The sequence below is a fragment of the Cyrtonyx montezumae genome, unplaced genomic scaffold (assembly GCF_038088225.1).
Source record: "Cyrtonyx montezumae isolate F1298 unplaced genomic scaffold, pur_monq_1.0 scaffold_25, whole genome shotgun sequence".
Lineage (NCBI taxonomy): Eukaryota > Metazoa > Chordata > Aves > Galliformes > Odontophoridae > Cyrtonyx > Cyrtonyx montezumae.
The window spans coordinates 8,052,616-8,073,598 of NW_027071992.1; the positions used below are offsets into that span (position 1 = coordinate 8,052,616).

At 38.5% G+C, this 20,983-nt stretch overlaps 3 protein-coding genes across 3 annotated transcripts in view; 1 reads left to right on the forward strand and 2 right to left on the reverse strand.

Moving 5' to 3' along the window:
* ITGA1 (integrin subunit alpha 1) overlaps window positions 1–20,983 on the reverse strand; it is a 318,815-nt gene that overhangs the window by 159,302 nt on the left and 138,530 nt on the right. The gene's annotated exons all lie outside the window — the stretch shown is intronic.
* Window positions 589–6,208, forward strand: LOC136050777 (molybdopterin synthase catalytic subunit). The gene is made up of 4 exons (XM_065739869.1): window positions 589–709; window positions 1,408–1,561; window positions 2,910–3,033; window positions 4,263–6,208. The coding sequence occupies exons 1-4, from the start codon at window positions 589–591 to the stop codon at window positions 4,329–4,331; spliced, it is 468 nt and encodes a 155-aa protein (XP_065595941.1). The 3' UTR covers window positions 4,332–6,208.
* The window catches only part of ITGA2 (integrin subunit alpha 2), a 44,147-nt gene continuing 35,310 nt past the window's right edge, over window positions 12,147–20,983 (reverse strand). Inside the window, exons 23-29 of the mRNA XM_065739887.1 lie at window positions 20,246–20,348; window positions 19,288–19,398; window positions 18,675–18,779; window positions 18,290–18,403; window positions 16,002–16,091; window positions 13,066–13,182; window positions 12,147–12,344 (exon numbers count right to left, since the gene is read on the reverse strand). Coding sequence (XP_065595959.1) covers window positions 12,255–12,344; window positions 13,066–13,182; window positions 16,002–16,091; window positions 18,290–18,403; window positions 18,675–18,779; window positions 19,288–19,398; window positions 20,246–20,348 — 730 coding nt within the window. The 3' untranslated portion in view covers window positions 12,147–12,254. The remainder of the gene's footprint in view (window positions 12,345–13,065; window positions 13,183–16,001; window positions 16,092–18,289; window positions 18,404–18,674; window positions 18,780–19,287; window positions 19,399–20,245; window positions 20,349–20,983) is intronic.

Sequence of the window (20,983 nt, forward strand, 5' to 3'; positions counted from 1 at the left end):
GACTTGTGCTTTCCAGTGTAGCTTATTCTATTGCTGCTGCTCAGTCCACTGATTTTCCTCCTCATCCTTAGATGAACTGGTAACTGATGTTCTACACAAAGCAATTAGAAGTGGCACCAGTGTCACTGAAACAGTCTGATTGGATGAAGACTTGGATGTCCTGGACAACATATTAAACTTTGAAGTAGAATGCAAAAATCTCTAGTTTAAACTGGGTTTGATTTTAGGATAAGACAGGAAGAATGGGCTGACACGCTTACCACAAGTTTGCTAATGTTGTGATCTGTGCAAATAGATTGTACTCGAGCTGAGCCTTGAACTGGTTCTTCTTTTGTCCTATTGCACCAAACTTTCCTACAAAGCAGGAGCCCATGTGCATTAGAAAGAGGTCTTCCCATAGTATTTGCACTTAATATTCTCTCAGCAAGTTTGCTGAGATGTGAGCTTGCCATGAAAACTGAGTGAGAAGATGGTACATGTTTTCTGAATAAATTGGAGCACCAATATGGGGTAAAATGCAGTTGGCAAATGTTACTACTGCCAAAAACAGCAACATAATCTGTTTGGTTTTAGCCCTTCTAGTGAGCCATGGATGAAGGAGAAGATGTGCCAAAAGATTTTATCAAGCTCAAGTCTGAAAAACTGTCTGTAGATGAAGTGTCAGAACTGGTCATTTCACCATGCTGTGGGGCACTGTCTCTGTTCATTGGTGAGTTTTAGTTTCAGGGCTGAATCTGTGTATGTGTTAATAGTCTAATAAATGGTACTCAGCTTGTCCCACACCCCAAACTCGTGCTTCGCAAATAAATATATTTCTGGACTGAACCCAGGACATTCAGAAAACTCATTCTGATTTATTTAGAACAAGACCATGGCAACTCTTAAACAGTTGCATTGGTACTGACTGGTGAGAAGCTTCCCTGCTGGTGTGACTGTTCTAGGTCTGAACAGAAACAGTACTGGAGGACAGTCCTGCTTGGAATTTGCTCTGCTGTTCCCTTGCATACAGTTTATTCAAGGTGGGAAGTAGTGGCTCTGCAATAAAACACAGGTCCTTACCTGTGTGAAAACTGCTGCCAAGATCTGAATATCTTGTTCTACAGATGGACTGGTGCAGGTTGAAGCTACTGGTTCCCTTTTTTTTGCTCAACCCTGAGTCCCTGTGGGCTTCTAAGTACTAAGCACTTGAATGAGTTAACACAAAAGACGATCCAGCTTTGAGCGTTACAGACTGTATATTTTTGTAATCTGTAGGCTGAATTCTTCATATGTTTAAGATTTCTCTTGTTTGAAGAATCTCTTCACATAGTCATAACAAGAGGAAGTCCTTTACACAGTGTTGCTCTTAGTCCTGAGTTTTACTTAACATTTATTGTTGCTTTCCTTTAATAACTCATTTGTGTTTAGGTACTACGAGAAATAATTTTGAAGGGAAAAAAGTGATTCGCTTAGAATATGAAGCATATACTTCAATGGCAGAGATGGAAATAAAGAAAATCTGCAGAGATGTTAGACAAAAATGGCCATCAGTCAAACATATTGCAATGTATCATAGACTTGGGTATGTATGGACAGATCACATTCTGCTTCAAATGGTGTATTAATCCTTGTATGATGCTTCCATACTTAAAGATTGCGTGTGAGTCTATAAAGTGGTAATGCATCAAAGCTTGCTACTGAATCATGCTGTCATTAAACAGCTAGGTTTCAGAAGTGAAGTCTTGTATTTCAAACTATTTTTATTTGTAGTTTCTGCTGGAGTCCATGTCGAGCCATCAGAAGCCTCAATCTTGTTTTAATGGTTTGACAGTGAAGAAAAGAGATCAAGATTTCCTTGCAGGAAAGAGTAGGCCACTCTCTTCCACTGCTGCAAAATGATACTTCTTTTTTTCCTGTCATATTAAGTAATGGAACCTAAAATGTTAGAATATGGGGTTGAAAGAAAGGCATGGTAATTGCCAGTCATGGTTTTAAGAATACCTCTTGCCATTCCTTGCATTGGATGCACATTTTTTATAGGATGTAAACCATGGAATGGTTTAACATAGTCCTGAGTGTTCACTGTTCATGGCTGAAATTAGCAGGATTTACAGTGTGTGTTTCAAATATTTGTTGTGGTTTTTTTTCAGTAGAAGGAAGTTAGAATGCGATCACAAAGGTTAATATTAACTCTGAGGGGTAATTTTGTAGGATTTCTTCTACGCAGTCAGCAGAGACAGGAATTTTCTCTGAAGAGCAGTTCAGAGTACTTAAGCTTAGATTTTTCTCTGAGCTGTTTGCTGATGGAGTCTTGTTATATAGGGAGGGTATGGATGCGGCATTTGGGAATACTTCCCTTGTGAGGGGTAAGACGACTCCTTGTATAACTTCTGTTTGGTAAAAACAGTATACCACCAAATAGAAAAGGAAACATAACTTTGAAATCAACATTTGGCAAAACTAAACTTTGGTTGCAAAATCTGTGTACTTTGAGATACATAATTTCTTTTTTCACACATCTCAGTTTGCATAAGAATTTCTCAGATTTTCAGTCAGCTTCCTGTTCCAGACCTGTTATTGTTCATTATTAAGCCCAGCTTCCAGAGAGTTTCCTTTGTTGCAAGATAGTAATTTTCCTCTTTTAATTCCATACAATTATTTTTTAAAAAGAAGGAATAGAAAAAAAAAAAGCCTATGACTGGTGGTTTTATTTATTCTAAAGCATGGAATTCCTACATCTGATGCTGATTTTGGTTGTGGTTTTCATTCTCTTTAAATGCGCATAATCTTTTGGATATGGCTTGACACTTCCTCAGTGTGAATGAGTCAGGAGAACATGTGGACAGGATACTGATTTGACATGGCTACATCTTTTGGGTGCTCTAGATGTTAATCATTAGTTAAAGCTCGTATTGTTCCTTTCTCTCTAGAGTGGTTCCAGTAACAGAGGCAAGTGTAATTATTGCAGTCTCGTCTCCACACAGAGCAGAATCTCTTGAAGCTGTAACACACTGCATCAACACTTTAAAAGCATTTGTCCCAATATGGAAAAAGGTATGTTTGGGATAAATTTGGTTCTAGCCTGGGCAGTAATCTTAGATGTCTGGACTGGAGGCTGCTGCTGACTCCTAGGGGAGGAGGAGCTGTAGCATTATGGGCAGCAGTTACTCTTGAAGAGAGGCTTTTTTCTAGCATCAGTGAATTTCCTTTAATGCAGCCCGACCTGCATGTGGCATTCAGGCACCAGGAAGACCCTTCCTTGCTTGCTGCTCTTCCTCTTAACATCTTCCTGTGGTCAGAGTGGAGGAATTTTGAGCTCTTCTCTTCTGAGTGGCAGAGTTCAGTTCTGCATAGACTAGTGGAAAAACTTTGAATGTGCCATGTCTTGAATGGCATTGCAGTTTGCAAGAAAAGTGGCATTTCTTTTCCCTCATCTTCATGGCCGTTGATAAGCACAAAGCATTAAGAAGCAGCATACATAAACATAGCAACAGCACGCAGTATTCAGTGGCTCCAAAGCTTATATGGAGGCACAACAATTTGTGTATAGCGCAGCCTAAGTCTAGGGAGACCCACATTGCATAACAACAGTATTGCATGCAATTCATGAACATTATCTCTGCCTTCTCTTATAGTCCAAACTTGGTGTGTAGTAACAGTAGTTCTCTGAGTTACTGCTCAGTGTAGAACACGACGTTCAGTATCACCACTTTTCTGAAACCTCCTTTGGGAGACTGAAGTTTTTTGATTTCAGAAAGAATAATTGGCCTCACAACCCTGCTGAATTTGCTGCTTGGGACTGGACTGCTACTGGGTAGTGCAGTCTGTCCCAAAGATGTAATACTGTATTTTGAGTATTGATGTCATTTTAGTTTTTTGGATTTTTTTAACACATTTTCTATACATTTAAATACTCTAATTTCTAGAAATTGTGGTTTAGTAGGTTAACATGGCATCATGCAAAAGGGGTAGTGTTTCAGACACAAGTGCTATGTAATATACAGCTTCTGCATCCTTTCTTCTAGATCTCTTTCCTTAAGTGACTTCAGCATAGATGAGGCCTTCTAAATGTAATGGGTTCAGCTCCATGTTCAGCATCTGTCCACATGTAAGTCAGTGTTTTCTAAAGATGATCCCCACTTTTCTGTTTGCCAGCTAAGTGCTGTGTAGTCCTGAAGTGGTCAGCAAATAATAGCAGGATGGCTGTTGAGTTGTTTGGCCTGGCTTGTGACTGAACATAGCGGACTCCCACAATATTTCCCATTCTTTGTTTATGTTCACAGGAGATTTATGAGGATGAATATTCTTGGAAAGAAAACAAGGAATGCTTTTGGACAAATCCAGAAAAGTAACTATACTCTTATAAGTAAAGTGTTACTACTCCTAATGAGCGTTCTGGTTTAGCTTTGAGTTGTTCTTACATCGAATCTATATGATTTTAAGCAGTTGTAATAGGCACTTCAATGCGAATAATTTAAATAGGACCTATTAAATGAATGAGTAATAGTTAGGATTTTCAAGTGTTCTTGAATCTTTTGAAATAATCTCTGTGTAGTTTTTAATATGAAGTCAGTTTTTAAAGCTATCTTCCCTAAAATTCATGGTTGCAAGACATTTAGTCTTCTGTGATATATACTGCTTAACAGTTCTGCATTTGTAGTCTTTGTTTGCTGATTTCATGGGAGGTCGCAACAGGACAATTGGAATATTTTTTTTAAGGCTTAAGAAAAAATCCTGATTTTAATTGTATTTGAATGCAGAGTCAGTTTGTACACTACATGCTATTTTGACATTCGTGCAACATGAAAGCAGCTTCAAGTAGACTAACAGTTGGTTTTTTTTCTCTATATAGACAGAGGAAAAAAATATAAACTGCACCACAGTGTTATTAATGTTTTGGTGGTGGTTTCTTTCCAGTTGCTGTGTCTCACTCAAACATACAGCTGATATTATAAGTCCTTGACATTAAAGATATATGAAGTGATCTTGATTCAGAATTAGATCAAATACCTTGCCAGCAATGAAGTTCCATTAGCAATAGCACGTAAACCTGTACTAACCTAATGATGTCTAGGCATGATTAATTTTGAAGGAGTTTTTTTTTGCTGTGTAATTCTGTGGTTCTACAAGAAAAAAAAATTGTAAGAATAATTTTAATTAGCTTTAGTAGTTTAACCTTAGACAGGTTAGGATGCAAAGTCATCAGAATGGATTAGTTGTTCAAAGAAATGTTAAATCTATTCCATGTGTAAGTTGCAAAGGATTCATAGCTTATATCTGCCTTTACATTCAAATTTGCATTTTAACAGTTTTTCACTTGTTATGTTTTGCAAACCAAGCAAAAAGGACAGACACAGTGTGCCTGTTCTTACACTGTAGACAGTAAGTTGTTTATCTGAGTAAGATAATTTTCTTTATGTTATTGATCTGTACTACTAAGCATGGTAGATGCTAGAAGTTCATGGTGCCATTGTGTGTTGCATTTTTACTAATGACAAATGGCAGATTTATCTAATCATTATCAGTGTAGTGAAGATACATATAAGAAAAGGGGAATGAGGTTGAGATAAGTAAAATTATTTCCTGAAGCTTGTATATAATTTCATAACACAATATTTCAGCCTTAACTGTATAAATCCATTTCACATAATTGCAGAGGTTGAAAGGGACCTCAAGAGATCATCAAGTCCGGCCCCCATACTAAAGCAGGTTCCCTACAGTATGTCACACAGGTAGGCATCCAGACAGGTCTTGAATATCTCCATAGAAGGAAGCTTGTGTCTGCAATAAAAAATCTTCACTACTGCTAGCAGCACAAAATAAAACTGGAAAAATAGGCAGTGATCTTTTTCCCCAGTGATGTCAGTCATTTACAAACACAAACCCCATTAAAGCACACAACTTCAGGTAAATTCATGATTAAACTGATTAAAGCATTGTAGCTTATTGCTGCTATCTTATAGCTTACTTTCCCTCAGTGGAAGTCAGTTCTTCCTCTGCAGGACAGCAGCTGCTCCTTGTATGCATGCATGTATGCAGCCTCCAAACCACGTGGGCTCTATTATCTAGGCAGAGCTGAACAAGTTAAAGGTTGCATTTTCCTTTGCTTTGGATGTTGGAGATAAGCCCTCTGTTAATCTGAGTGTCATTTTTGCTTGGAATTGTATGTAATCCTGACTACAGATCACTTCTTCGGAGAAGTAATTCCTTTTGCTTAAAAAAAAAAACCCTAAAAAGATAAAAAAAAAAAAAACACAAACAAAACACAATAAAAACAATCAAATACACAGTTTCTAGCCTTTTGTATTAATTTTTGTGCATTACTTTGTTTGCTGTTACAATGCAACTGATTTTGAAATTGATTAATTTCAAGCAATTGCCTAGCTTGCCTTGTGATGTATGGTTAATGAAAGAGGTAGGCTTGTACAATGCTTACATGCTCAAGCTGTGCTTTGATGCAGGAAAACTTGTATTTTGAAGAGTTAAATTGTACTTGGAGTTCTATGGATTCAGAGAAACATACGATGATCTAGGTTGGAAAAAATATTCGAGATCATCAAGTCCAACGATTGAGAGCAATTTCTGTGTAATTACTCTGTTGCCTTAGTACTTCTCTGGTGCTGCAGTCTCTTTGAGGATTTGTCCAGGGTGACCTTAAGTGCACCTTCTCCTTCAGCATTGCAGCTGGGAAGTAGGGTGCAGAAAAGAAGACAAAGAATAATGGTGTACTTCCCTGCAGTGACCAGGAACAATGAATGGAAGAGATGTTGTACTGAGTCACATCTGAGTGCTACAATGTGTGTATGCTGCCATGGTCAAAACAATGAAATGTCATTTAGTGTCCCTAGCTGTGCATGAGGCAAGTACTGCTTTGTTCTGGAACAATGATGCATCAGTATTGTGTAACTTTGGGTTCTTCAGCTGGCATCTGAAAGCAAAATGGAAAAGCCCCTGGGAGGGATGGTGCAGAGGTAAAATGTATCTCACTGAAATGTAAATACATACCCTGAGTTCTTTGTTCAGGCTCCTTCTGTAGTGCTGCATTCTGTGCTAAGAAGACCTTATTTTAAGATGGCAAATTACTTTTCTCTAAGATAGCTGCCTGAGGCTATGTCTAGAGCAACCCAGAATTGCTTCCAAATTTCCAGGCCTGGGGATGAACTTCAGCTGCTTGACTGCATGTCTGGGAAAGATGTGGCTGCACATGTCCTGGTTTCACAGAACTAGGCTGCTGGGTGAAAACTACCTAGTGTTCTGATGACTGTGAGCTGGAGAACAGAGCAGTATAAATGCAGACCTAGTTTTCTGGGACGAGTGCAGCTTTTTCTCTGATTTGGCTGTACGTGAAGGTAATCCCACCTCAATGCTGCTCTTCCAGCTGTGTCACAGTATGCTGTAGAGATGGGGCTCTGGGTGGAGGCGGATATTCCTGGGAGTAGACACTGTCAACCAGAGTGAAAATCTGTGATTGATGTAGTGACCTGCACGACAAAAGGGTATGCTGGGAGTGAAGAGCACATCTTCAGAATGATAACTTGTCCTTCTGAAATGTCTTCGATTTGGCTGGCAATATTTAAATACACTGTTGCCTTTGTCTGTACATCAGCATTGCTTAAGTTTGCGTTTCCTGCCTGAGAAGATTACATTTTGTTCTGTTCACAAGAGAAGCTCAGAATGATAAATGTGAAAACACCGTGTGAAAATGCAACGGATGGAAGAAGCACCTACCCAGGAGATGGCAGCAGAGGGACAGATGAGTGTGTGGGAAGATGCCTGGAAGCACAGCCACACTGCTGGGCTCCATCTGCTGCAGAATACAGGTGCTCACTTCTGTAATCCATGAAACTACCACTGTTGTAGTCAGCAGTGAAGCTTTTAAGTTACTCTAGTTTAAGCTGGCTTTTATTTCAGCTCACTTTGCCTGTAGCTGTTCAGGGAATTTCTACTTCACAGGCTGTCCAATCATAGAATCAAAGAATGGCTTAGGTTGGAAGAACATCTAATTCCACCGTCTTGCCATGGGCAGGGTTCCCACCCACCAGATCAGGTTGCCCACTGCCCCATCCAACTTGGGGCCTTGTTCACCTTCAGAGATGGGGCATCATTAACATCTCTGGCCAGTCTGTGCCAATGCCTCACCATGCTCTGAGTAAAGAATTTCTGCCTAATGTCTGATCTAAATCTTCCCTCTTTTAGTTTAAAGCTATTTCCCTTTGTCCTGTCACTATCCGTGTAAAAAGTCAATCTTCCTCCTGTTTGTAAGCTCCCTAAAACTAAGGTACTCCTAAAACTAAGTGTTAATGCAGTACAATGAAAGTAACTCTGCCCTAAGCTCTGAAAACTCAGTTTTGGGCTTTTCCATTAAGTATTGTCTTGCAGAGGTTCTTGAAGAAAGAGTTAAAAATAAGTAGATGACTATAAATGAGAAGTGTTTCTTTTAATATCTTAGGACTGTGATTTTTTTTTTTTTTGGTCCAGAAAACCAACCAATAATCCACAGTCTTATCCATATAAGTCACATTACAAAAATTAGTATCCATATATATATTTGATAGTGACTGTTTTAAAAGTTAGATCTCTGCTACTTTGAGGGAAACAGGTAAATATGTTTTTGAAACTACTAGCACATCGAGGCTTGTGATTGCCTGTGAAAAATGGATTGTAAGTGAAGGCAGGGGGGTTGATTGAAAAGTTGGGACTTGTCTTTTATGAGGTTGTGTGAATTATGTACACTTCATTACCTTTAAAGGTAACAAAAAGTTGAGGTAGTTAACTATAGATTTCATATTTGTACAGTTTCTTTTCTTGTGCAAGGTTTTGTTGCACCCCAGTTTTATATATGAAATAATACATGCAAGTTGGTAGATAAGGCATCGGGTTTTTGATTTTCCTAAACACCAAAACATGGTGAACGACAGAGTCTGTACCTTAGGTTTAAAGATGTACAATTCTGTTTCATGGAAATTTTAAGTTTCGTACCCATAAAATATGTAGACACAAGGCTTGGGGCTGACAGAATGTGGTGTAATTTTGGATGTCATAGAAGATAATCCTATGTATTTAGGAAGGCATGGCCCTGGTAAGGTAGCTGCACTCAGAGCTACTGAAGTATAGGTATTGTGCATTAATGTGGTGCAAACTGATTTATAGTGCAATATAACTTACTGGCAGCTTAATACTCACACCTATAACTTACAAGATTTTAAGTGCATCTTCTTTGTATACCTCACAGTCATCACCTTAGGGTTTTTTGCTGTGTGCTGCTGGAATAAATGACATATTTCACCTCATTTTATGCAGTGCTTTTTAGGTACCATTTCTTCCTTTTAAGGTGCTGCATAAAAATAAATGAGTCTGTGTTCAGCAGTATTCTTGTTTTTATTATAATAATTCTATTAGGTCATCAGGTAGGCACCACAGAGATACAGTCCCTGCTCCCAGAGAGCTTACAAACTAGTTTTCAGAAGTCTCTTTGCTAATAAACTCTCTTGGCCATCCCAAATCTACACGTAGTCTCATATGAAACTAACTCTGAGTTTAGACTTGATTCTAGTACTTCATTAAGTCAGCAGCTAGATTCAGGACTAAGATCAGATACAACTTGAGATTGTTGGAAGTGTTCCTGACCCTCTTTTGCGAGCACAAACAGAAGCACATGCTGAAGTCCAACATTTTAAGTATCATTTCATTTGCAACATGCTATTCAAAAAAAAAAAAAAAAAAAAGTAAAACTAAAAAATCCATAATACAAAATATACATAATATTTCCAGCATTATTTGTGGCTGTGCCAACTTAACTTAAAAGTGCAGTAAAGTCACGCATTACAAAAACTGAGCTAGCCATGTAAGTATTAATCATAAAGGAAAAATAAAACTAGTAACATGAAGTGGTTAGAAGATCCTACATATTGCTATGCCTTCCCTTTATTTCAGGGAAAGTATTATTCCCAGGATTGACAGAACTCCTGTTGTCTGGTGACAAAGTAAAACTCAGTGTAGTCTAGTGAACTGAATAATGAAGAATAAACTGTTAAATGATCAAGAAGTTGGGTGTCAGATACTGACCTATATTTCACACCTGTGGTTGAAGAAGGAAGTCTGGCTCACTGCATATGTCATTTCTGGTACAAGCAGCATGAGAAATGAAAGATACTACAATCTGCTTTGTTGTAGCCTTGATTATACGGCCCTAGTTATGTAGAAGCTTCTTGCACATGTAGGAGTAGGATTTTCTTTTCTTCCTTATAACTTTACACTGTAATTGTGATGGACAGATTTTCATCCTTACTTTCAGAGTGTATGCTTGCAGGGTTCATAACTATTAAGAAAGTCAGGTCTGTGTTCTTTAGGTTTGCACAGTGGCTTTTGTTTTGGTCACAAACTCAGCTGATGGCAACGATCTTGTCTGACAGTCAAGATCAGAATCCAGACTGTTTGTTTTTCAGAATGTTAAAAAACCTGAACAAATGTGTAACCTTTCATAGATACAAAATAAATCCAAAACACAAAGTTATACTGAGAACAGTCCAGCTGTCACTACAAACAAAGCTCTTCTTTGCCAAAGAGATGATTGGCTCATGACTAATTAATCTTCAGTGATTTAAAAAAAAAAAAAAAAAAAGACTGAATAAAATTTCCAAACATGCTTAGATGTATTTTTTTTTAAATGTCCCTCAAAAAATAAGTCTAAAAGTGCCTAACTAACTGTATTTACAAACTAGTTGTGGGGGAATGAAAACAACTTCAGGTGCTGTGTCAGGCACATTTAAATGTTTTACTCTTCAAGTAAATCATATCAAGTCGGAAGCAATCTTAGTTACATGGCAGCATACATGAAGACAACACATGTGTCTTCTGTCACAACTGCATTTAAGTAACCACCAGCTATGAGAGTGAAAGGCAGACAAAAGGCCAAATCCCCTGACTGTTACCAGTCTTACAGGGCCTTCTGACTGATCTATCATTAAAACTGGGCAGCATGTGGTAGATTTGAGATGCGTAACTTACACAATGACCCGAGTGTGCTCAGAGTTGGTGCAGAGCTTTACAGTACTTTACTGTGTAAAATATAAGCTAACTAACTTGCTCAAGACATGAAGACAGAGAACCAAATTAAAAAATGCCAGGTAAGTAGTATACACTGAACTTTGGTCTCATGGAGGGCACTGAGATGCAAAAGAAACAAGTGCAGTTCACAATTTATCACAGAATCACCGAGGCTGGAAAAGACATACAAGATCTTCTCCGTCTTCTGTCCTAACATGTGCTTACCACCTCAGTCATATCCCCGTTAGCTCACTTCATGCTCTTAGTATTGCAAAATCTTCCAGCACAGAATTAAGGGCAAGATTTTGACTTTGTTCTCTATTAAATTCAAAAGCTAAACTGATGTCCGGTGGCCTGTGCATGTAAAGCCCAGTGTAACAGTATTGGTAGTTCTTCTCCAGATGAAATTTGAAAGCCAGTCACAACGGAAAACATGGTGTTAAGTGCTTATGAAATTTTCTTCTCAGACACAGTATTCAGAAGGCAGTTACATGTATCATTTGGCAGTATTTTACAAAAACAGTATACTTCAATAGTTTGTGACCTTAGTGCAAGGAAATGGTGACCTTCTGGAACAGTATGCCCATCCAGTTGTCCTGTAATATACAGATAGACATCTTCGTACATAGTTCCCACATCATAGATCAGTTAAGACAAAGGTCTGCTTGTACAAATAATTTCTGTAATACAATAGGGATGGGGCTAGTCAATGAAAAAATGAGTTCTCCCAGTCTGGAAGCAGTATTCACCACACATTCATCATCAACTTAATAGAAAGTGTCCTTTACACATATGGTACTTGTCAACTGAATTACGAACTGATGCTGTTCCACAGTAATCTGAAATAAATTGTTCTGTTTCACTCGTTTCACTCTGCAGTGGATCAGGAGAAGTGTTGCTGGCACAATACGTTACTGTAAACTCCGGACCTGCCAGTTCTAAGGGCTGTTTGTTTGAAAGGCAAAAATATACAAGAAAAGGCACTATAAATCACTTTTGAAAAAACAAAACCAACAAACTGTCCTGCAGTTACTCTTATAATAGAGCAGAATCTGTAAAATATTATCATCTATAAAAAACAAAAAAACAAACAAACAAAAAAACCCCAACACTTTAATTAAAAATGTTTAAATGTTATTAAACTTTAAGGCACTCCAGCTGAAGAACTGATTGGATCACAATTTCTATTGACGGCTCAGATCTCCTCTCTTTATCCACATAATACCTCTTCAGTCTTTGTCTTTTGTGAGTTCTGTAATTTCATCGATATCTTCTACGTCCTGAGTCATTTTTTCATACTGTCTCTTGAAGAAGCCAAGCTGCAAGGAGCATGGAAATAACACCACGTTACAATCAGTCATCAATGGGTATATTTCTAGGTTAAGACAAATACTACAATGGAATAAATGCACGATGCATGCATGCACATGCATGGAGTATTTGATTCGTTTTATTCCTAACTGTAGAGTGAAAGAAGCTGGGCCCTAATTTCTTGCCTAGGGCAACAAATGCTAGAATAGTAGTGCTGAGCAGCCAGTATCCCTGCCAAGATACAGGGATCAAGGCTGTCTTGGTGTGCCAGGGAGTCCCCCAAGAACCAATGCTCTGGCACGCACAGAAGCTTTTCCCTCCCTCTTATCTAGGTATCCTTTGTAAACTACTTTTTACTTTCAGCCTCCTCTGCTCTTTTTGCTTGTTTAGCATATATCTACTCCTTGCTTCTATTCTCCAGACTTGCCCACTTAAATTACAGTTGCTGGGCTGTAGAGGGAGACAGGTAGAGAGACAAAAATGTTGCTGCCCTCATTTTAAGGCACTGTCGGCACACTTACCATTTTCACATTGCCTACATCTATGGTGATTCACTTCAGAATGTTGATTTTAAAAGCACCCATCAAGAGTAGAAAGCCAATGTAGTATTATTACTAAACTGCATATGCAGTTTTGTTCAGCACTAGCGAAGACAGGTTCCAAAGAAAGGAGCCCAAATGTACTTATCCCTTTCTGCTTTTCTTCGTAAGAATATAAACACCTACTTACTTTCCATAATACAGCAACCAATGCTAACAGCAAGAGGAGCCCAGCCAATATACTGCCGATCACAACGCCAATTGGTATCTCAGCTTTCTCGTCTGGTTTTATTATTGTAACTGGGATCTGAAAGCAGAGAGATGTGGTAGGGGTTAACATTAACACTGTGTAAGGCAGGACTTGTAAATCAAGTAGTTATTAAGGATAGCTGTGCTGCATGCGTGCCAAGATCAGTGACTGGAACACACCAGCCAATGGAAACCCTTTCACTGGGGTTCACAGGCACCTGCATGCATTAAAGTAGTACTGGACAGTTAAAGCTTAGGGACCCGTATCACTCTTTATGATATAAACAGGAACTGAAACAATTTCTTCATGTCATGTTTCTGCCCTTCCAGTAACAAGGCTACTGCTAGTAGGTAAACCAGAGGTACTGACATGCAGGTTGGGAATAGCTGTGATTACAGCCTCATCTTAAAACAGACTTCAGCTGCCTCAGATAGAGAAGGACTACTTCCAACTGAGTGTTTTCAGACTCCATTCTCTGCAGTGGGCAGCCATAGTAAACAACATTAGCTAGATCTTCTAGTGTTCTCCTGAGTTACCTGCAAGAATTTGCAGTATTACATAGGGGTCAAATAGGAGTGCATCTAGGACATCTGTCCTTCCCAGGAAATACCAGGGAGCTCACAAAACAGCACACAGTGTCTGGAAGTTCATTTTCAGGTGGTACCCTATCTAGTCAGGTTGCATATGACCAGCTATCTAGTTTCACATAATGTAGTGGCTCAGGGAGATACTGCTGTAATATTTATGAACTGTCAGATCTTTGGAACAACATGCGTTCAGCATGAAGATTTTTTTTTTCCTTCCTGAAACATGATAAAAGAAGTCATGTCAGTTTACTTTCTCAGGGTTGCTTGCTCAGTGCATTTGTCTGGTGTAATTTAATCTTAAGCTTTCTGGGAAACTTGCACTGAGCTGACATCTCAGTGATTTAGGTCATTTCTGCTGGAAAGCTCTACTGTTGTGTTAGGTGTGGCTTTATGTAATTCATTTCACTGAGGCAGGCTGGCTCTAAGTATTCTCTAACTGAGTAGCTGTAATGATGATGGTAACAGGTTAACATTCTGTCCTCCAGCTAGCAGTCCTTTCCAATGTGGAAAAAATCTGAAAGCTTTTACGCAAAAGTATCAAGCAGTTTCTCCACATAACATCACAACTTAACATTAATTAATTTGACTACATGGCAGTCCAACTCACCCAAATTTTAAATAGCCAATCTAATTTCTACATGCAGTTTGCATGGTTGGAATTCACATAATCTAGTGTTATACCTACAGTATAGTCCTTGGCTTCCAATGGAAAAAGACAGGCCTTCTTTTACAGCATAATTCACCTTACCTGTTTCTAGCAATCACCTTTAAGATGTGATTAATTGCATCTCAAATAAACCTATTCTTTCAACTGGTAAGTGTTTAAAGGAGTGCTAACTATTGTATGGATTTCTAATGTAGATACTAAGTTTGAAGAATCCTACCACTCCAGCTGCTTTTCTAAAATAGCAATGTAAGCTGGAAATACTCAAATTGCCACTGCATGCTCCCATTTCAAAGGAAGCGTGAAGGGACAGTGTCCATCATTTCCGGCCTGCCAAGCTGTGTGTGCAGTTATGGATACTGGCTCCAACACTGAAGTGGGAAAGGGCACTGTTTCCCTAGGTATGGTACGCTGCCCTTTACCAGACGGCACATTTGCCAAGTCTTCTCACAGGGCAAGAGGCTGTTACATAAGGATGGGACTAAACTTCACCAGAACATAATGTGGTTAACTTTCATGGTCTTTCTGTTCATCCACTGTCTCAGAGCTGTAGAAGACTCAGCTGCAGATACATCAGTGGTTGGCTGAAAAACTACCTTTTGTGTGTCAACTGACTTAAACAAGAGCTATTTAAATAGTTAAATTTTGAAATCACCAACAGCGATGCTGGAAATGGAAATGTGGGAGTATCGCATTCCAGCTGTACAAGAATACACAGTCAAATGTAGTTTATGAGCTAGCTAAAAAGCCTGTGCAGTTAAGTGGAATATTTGTACTGTATATTAACGAGTTGCATCTTTTGGCAGAAATGTCACGAAGTGTAGACACTCAGCTCACTTTAAATACAGGTAATGTAATTTTTCTGCAAAATCATGGCATTACTTACAGACCTACATATATATTTCCCTTCTTCAAGGATCAGAGGATTACCAGGATACAAAGGGATCTGTTTAGAGGTTCTTTGCAAAAACTGAATTATCCATGAGAAAGTAAGGATAGAAGTAGTACTGAAATGTGGTCTCATCACTTTTAGATAGATCAATCTGTTACTGTCTTGGTATATAATAAACTAAATTTTCCATTTCCTATAAATGGACCATACTACAAAATCTCACAGATACTTGACTCCTTCACTAACTTGTACTTTGGTCTTCCATGATCTGTCTGCAAACTTCAAACAAAATACATTTATAGAAGTAAGACTATAAATCAGATTTGCTAAAATATTTCCCAGAGATTATCTACCTACAACAACTAATTCTATTGGAGAAAGAAGTCCAAGGTTTGATTTTTTCATGAACAGGAAGCTAAATGAAATTCCTAAGTCTTTAAACAAGCTTTGCTGACAGTTCTACAATCTTTTCAAAATCTTAAGATTTCAACTCTGATTTAGGCAGCAGTCAGATGAAATTAAAACATTTTCATAAATTATAGGAGTCTGTATGTAGCCAAAAGGATACATTAGTATATATAATGATACAACTCTAATGATATATAACACTGTTATATATCATTAGAGCTTGAAATTTGCTATGTACTTCTAAATGACACTAAAAATTGGTATCATCAGTTTAATTCAGTAGAAGAGAAATAAAAAACCAAACAAACAATTATTTATCACTTACAGTTAGGGTATTTTCTCTAGTTATAAATAAGTCAGTATTATGCACATTGATTTCTGCCTCAGCAAAGAGTTGCAGTGTCTGGAAAGTGGACTGAAAGAGAAGATCAACAAAAATTGTAAAGCTCTGTTACAAGACAACTCATTTAGAATACAGTCATCCTAAAGTCTTGTTTTTAATCCTTCAGAAGTCTTCAGAACCATAACAAATTCACGGTATTAAGAAAGTTAAAATGATCTTTCTTTTTATTTGTCCCAATATAATGAATCTATGAAAGCAATTATGTAATCCCAACTTAATTCCTTAATTTAGATATTTTTTTTATTGGTAGTAAAACTGCAGAACTCCCCCTTTTTTCTCCATTAACAGATCAAGTGAAATAGAAGAATTCAATTATTTTTATAGTTATTTCAATGCTGTCACTGCTGATAGCTGGGAATAGATGAGAAAAATGTTAACAGTGACAAAGGGAGAAATCTTTCTGGCTTTTGAAATAAATGGAAACTGGATGTTCTTTTCCTTTTTTTCCCGTAACCTCTACCCAATGTTTCTCTGTTTTTCCTCCTTTATTTTTTTCCTACCACTGTCTGTTCCTCTCCACTGCTTAAATTCTGACATCATGTCCTCAGCTTAAACAAAGAAGACAAAAATCCAGGCCAGTTCCCATTTGAAAAGGGACCATGTGCCAGATACCACTTCCTCTGCAAAAGTATCCAGAGGCAGAGGAGCACGGCTGTGCTGACACTGCCAGCTCAGTGTTGCTCTTATCCCCATGCCACCTCCCATGTCCTGCTAGCATGCTGGTCCCAAATCCTGCAGTGCCACTGAAGGCAGCTTCTGGTTCATAATACTACTTGCCAGCCATCTCAGATGCAGTGAGTGCTTTATCCTTTTGCTGTTTCAACAATTTTTCTGGTTCTGAAAACCCTACTGCCATTGCAGGTGTCAGGTATGGTGGGTTTGACACAGGGAGCATGAGCTATTGTGATTCTGCAGCCATTTGTGTACACTGAACTGACCGTCTGTGCAGCATACAGCAGATCTGCACCATGGCTGGCTGTCCTGCAAATCTGCAATTATTTGGAAATCTGCCCAAGCACGATTCAAACCACTTTCCCAATTCCTAAACACACCTTTCTTTGCTTTGTTTGGCAGGTAACATACCAGGAAATGTGCTGTCCTCATCCTGGACAAGGCTGATGACTTGTATTTTTGGGTATTTGCGGGAGTATTTGCACTGAACATTGAAATCAAATAGAAAACAACAAAATGGGAAAACTGTCACTTTCCATCTCCCCTTTTCATCTCTGAGTGGTAAACAAATTGTTTCTAGGCACTGTCTAGTAGAAGTAACAACCTTTTATCCAGGTCTCCACCTTCTTCACATCTGTCAGCACTAACATATGGTCCTGACCCAGCCAATTTGAAAAATACCATCTTTAAAGACAGGCAGATGCTTTTCTTCACATACTTGCATATGTTACGTTATCAGTCTGACCTTTTCCTTTTAAGAGCTGAATGCTGAAGCTGACAACGATCCTGCTGTTAAATGTCAATACCTGCATCAGACTTGCCAGACAGGGTAATGAGACTGCGTCATGTTCTTGATGCTCTGTGCAAACCTAGGTCTCTAAGACAGTTTGGTTGGGTGCCTAGCTCAGAAGCCAACATGGTCTCTTTTCAACTGTCTGGCAATTCAAGATGATTAATGTCCTGGAGGACACATGATTTAAAATGGGAAAGTCGAGGTATTATTGATGGATATTTTTAAGCATCCTGTAGCTCTTTAAGCAAGGACAGTTTCCTTGACGCCAACTCTAATAAAAACAAAAAGTCAATTAAATTCTCCACACCTTCTCTAGCAAACTAACTGGCAGAGCTAATATGCTTTTCCTATTTTCATGCAACTTAAAATGATCACTATGTAGCCTATGACGTTCAAAAGCTAAAAGCAATATTATTTTCCAGAGTATGACTACACTCTGCTTTGCTCTTATGCTGAATTTTGTGGAGCTATAGTTCCCCTTGAATTAATTTAACAGATGAAGAAAATGTTTTTTACATTATTGCTGCATTTTCCTAGCTTTTTTGCTGGAATGAAGGTTACCATCTCCAGTATGTAGCCTCACTCCTTATTTTACTACTTGGCTCAAGTGTTCAATCCAGGAAAAGACAGTAACATAGAATAATACTTATAGGCTGGAAAGTTCTTTTTATGAACTTTGTAAAGCATCAGGAACTAGAAAATACTTGGGTATAGATTCCTTAATGAATACTCCAGTGGTACTCACAACAGCAAAGGTACCATTCCAGATTCGGGTGGACACGTTCACAAAATACTCTCCCTTCAGTATGAGGTCTTCCAGTTTGCACGTGATGGTACTGCACTTTGCATTCTTACAGTTCTTCCAGTGAAAACAGCAAGGAGAGACAATAGCATGCATTACAAATTACACTTTAAGTAATGGTCTTATAAGTGTAAGTTCTACTGTTCTGTGCCCATATGTTTAGTGTGCACACTCTGAAGAACATAAAGTGCTGCTTCTTTCTAAGGTAGATGCAGTATGCGTGAGAACATCACTCCTGCATAGCAGGTGAGGAATGCCATGGTTGCCACAGCAATCCCCACGGATGCAGTAGCGTCAGCCCTGCACCCACATCCTGGCTCTTACTCACCAGCTCTTTCACAGATCTGAGGTTTTCTTTCTTGAAAGATGCAGAGTAAGGTCTTTTTCCTATCTGCAGTGGATTTATCTGAACTTGACAAGTAACACCTCTGGCCTAGGAATGAGACAGCAGAATTAAAATTGGTTGGCATACTCTGAAGTTTACAGTCATCATAATATATATTCCTGATGGCATGGTGGCTGTGAAAGTATAGGTTATGAATTCTGTAACACTGGGTAATTTAGAAACCAATAGACAATATATTTTTTAATCTGCTCTTGTGGTAATTTTTTTCTTCTTAGATTATACTGTAAGTTTTGTGCTGTTCAAAAAATTCCACTTTTACTACATTTCTCTGAGGAGCTTGAAGAAAAACCGTGTTGAAGAGTTCCAGGGTGATATGAAAACTCAGCTATGCACTGCATGTATAGTTGGCACCTGCCAAGGACTAGACTAATGTGCTGTTCACAGAATCACAGATGCTGATGATTGTGGTCCTCCCCCATTCTTTCCCATTGGTGAGGAAGAGACAAAAAGTAATCTCAACCACTCTGTGAAGACTGATGTATGTAGTGCTGGCTAACTCTCACAACGTGGCAGCTTATATGGCTCAGTTCTTCACCTGATCCATGTCAACTGCTGTTATATACATCAGTGGGTTGTCTTTGCTGGTTAGTTCTGGAAGATGGATTTTCACAGCTGCCATCTTCACTGGAATACTTCCTGTCGTTACCTACAAAACAAGCAACTCGCAATTAATTCAGGTAGCTATACTTACATACACATAAATTATTTGGTATAGCAAAAAACAAAACAAAACAGGGATAATTAAGAAAGAACCCAGGATTCCTTTTGCATCAATATTTTTGTACTGATACATTTACTACAGTGAAGCATGAAATTATGCCCTTATGGAAAGTGTGCTATGCTGTACATCTTCAGGAGTATAGTATGTACAATACAGCTTCAGGTACCAGTCTGTTTCCTTAGCAAAGCTCATATTAACTGGATGAAACATTTTTTGAAAAGCAAATATTCTGCCACAAACAATAAGCCTTCACAACAGCAGTTACAGGAATGTAAATGGAACATAATTTAAGTTTCTTCCCCATTGCATATTCACATCTTTTTTTTTTTTTTTTTGAGGTAGTAAATGTTGTGATCTGGCTAGTTATTCCATCGAGTTTGAGTACTTAACCATCGCCAAACTTAAATTTCAAAGTCCAAGCCTGCAAAAACATATTTTCCTTTGTCAACTGAATAGAAGACAAATAAGCTCTGTGAGCAAATAGTGTAAATTGGACTGAAGTTAAGCATTAACCATCTTCCAAATACATAAACAATGCAGGACCAATCCCTTCCCAGCCTACTCATGCATTAAGTGCAAATTTCATTCTTGACCTCATAACACTGTAAGCATTTATCCCCTAGCTATTTACCATTTTTTTCCATATTTGGCTGGTTCAAAAACATCCAAATTGGACAGTGAAACAGATCTGTTTTTTCAACTGTGTTCTGGGACCCAGTTACAAGAGGAGGTAAGGCAGCTTCACAAAACAGAACCAGAAACATTTACTAACCTTCACTGAGAAATTGAATGTGGGCCCAATATCTTCAAAATTATTCACAGTGGAAGGAATGTTATGACCAGAGAATACCTCATAGAAGTTGATGCTGGCAAGCCTAGTTAACAACCACAAAACAATACATTTCAGTTGGCAGCTACTATGAAAACATATGCAACTGGATGTGCTTCAGTTTGATTTAAGTTTGTGAAATTCGTCAAAAGTCTAATAAGAAGAAAAATCAGTCACTTTTACTGCTCTTTGAATTTTACAAATTTGGTTAAGAAAAGAAGAGCTATACTGAAGCCCAAAGTCAAGAAAGCATGTGAAGGTGTTAGCACAGCATCAGATGTGGGCTCTGCTCAGCCTCGTGCACCCTACAGTGCATTTGGCACTGTAGCCTAAGCTTCTCTAAGAGGAAGAAGTCCTACTTTTGGCCTTAATGTGCTATGCTACATGTGGGTTTGTTTTCTCACTGAGTGTGCACACACAGCATCCTGCACATGTACATGACACTTCTTACACTCCCCTTCTTTTTTTCTTTCAAAATTTCCAAAAGAACATAAAGGTGGTTGCAGCCCAACAAATGAAGTGATGGGTGTGTGATGGAAGAACATGGTGTGAGGGCTCGTCGATGTTTGAGAGGTTCAACCAGGTTAAGACCATGCTCAAAGACAAAAAAAAGCATCCTTGTGTAAGTAATTGCTTCTGTATGCACCTTGTGAGCAACTCCTCTGCTGAAACATCTCAGAA

Coding starts and splice junctions, on each gene's coding strand:
- LOC136050777 (XM_065739869.1), top strand. CDS start 589: ATGGATGAAGGAGAAGATGTGCCAAAAGATTTTATCAAGCTCAAGTCT. Junction 1,562..2,909: donor GCAATGTATCATAGACTTGG/GTATGTATGGAC, acceptor CTTTCTCTCTAG/AGTGGTTCCAGTAACAGAGG. Junction 3,034..4,262: donor TTGTCCCAATATGGAAAAAG/GTATGTTTGGGA, acceptor TTATGTTCACAG/GAGATTTATGAGGATGAATA.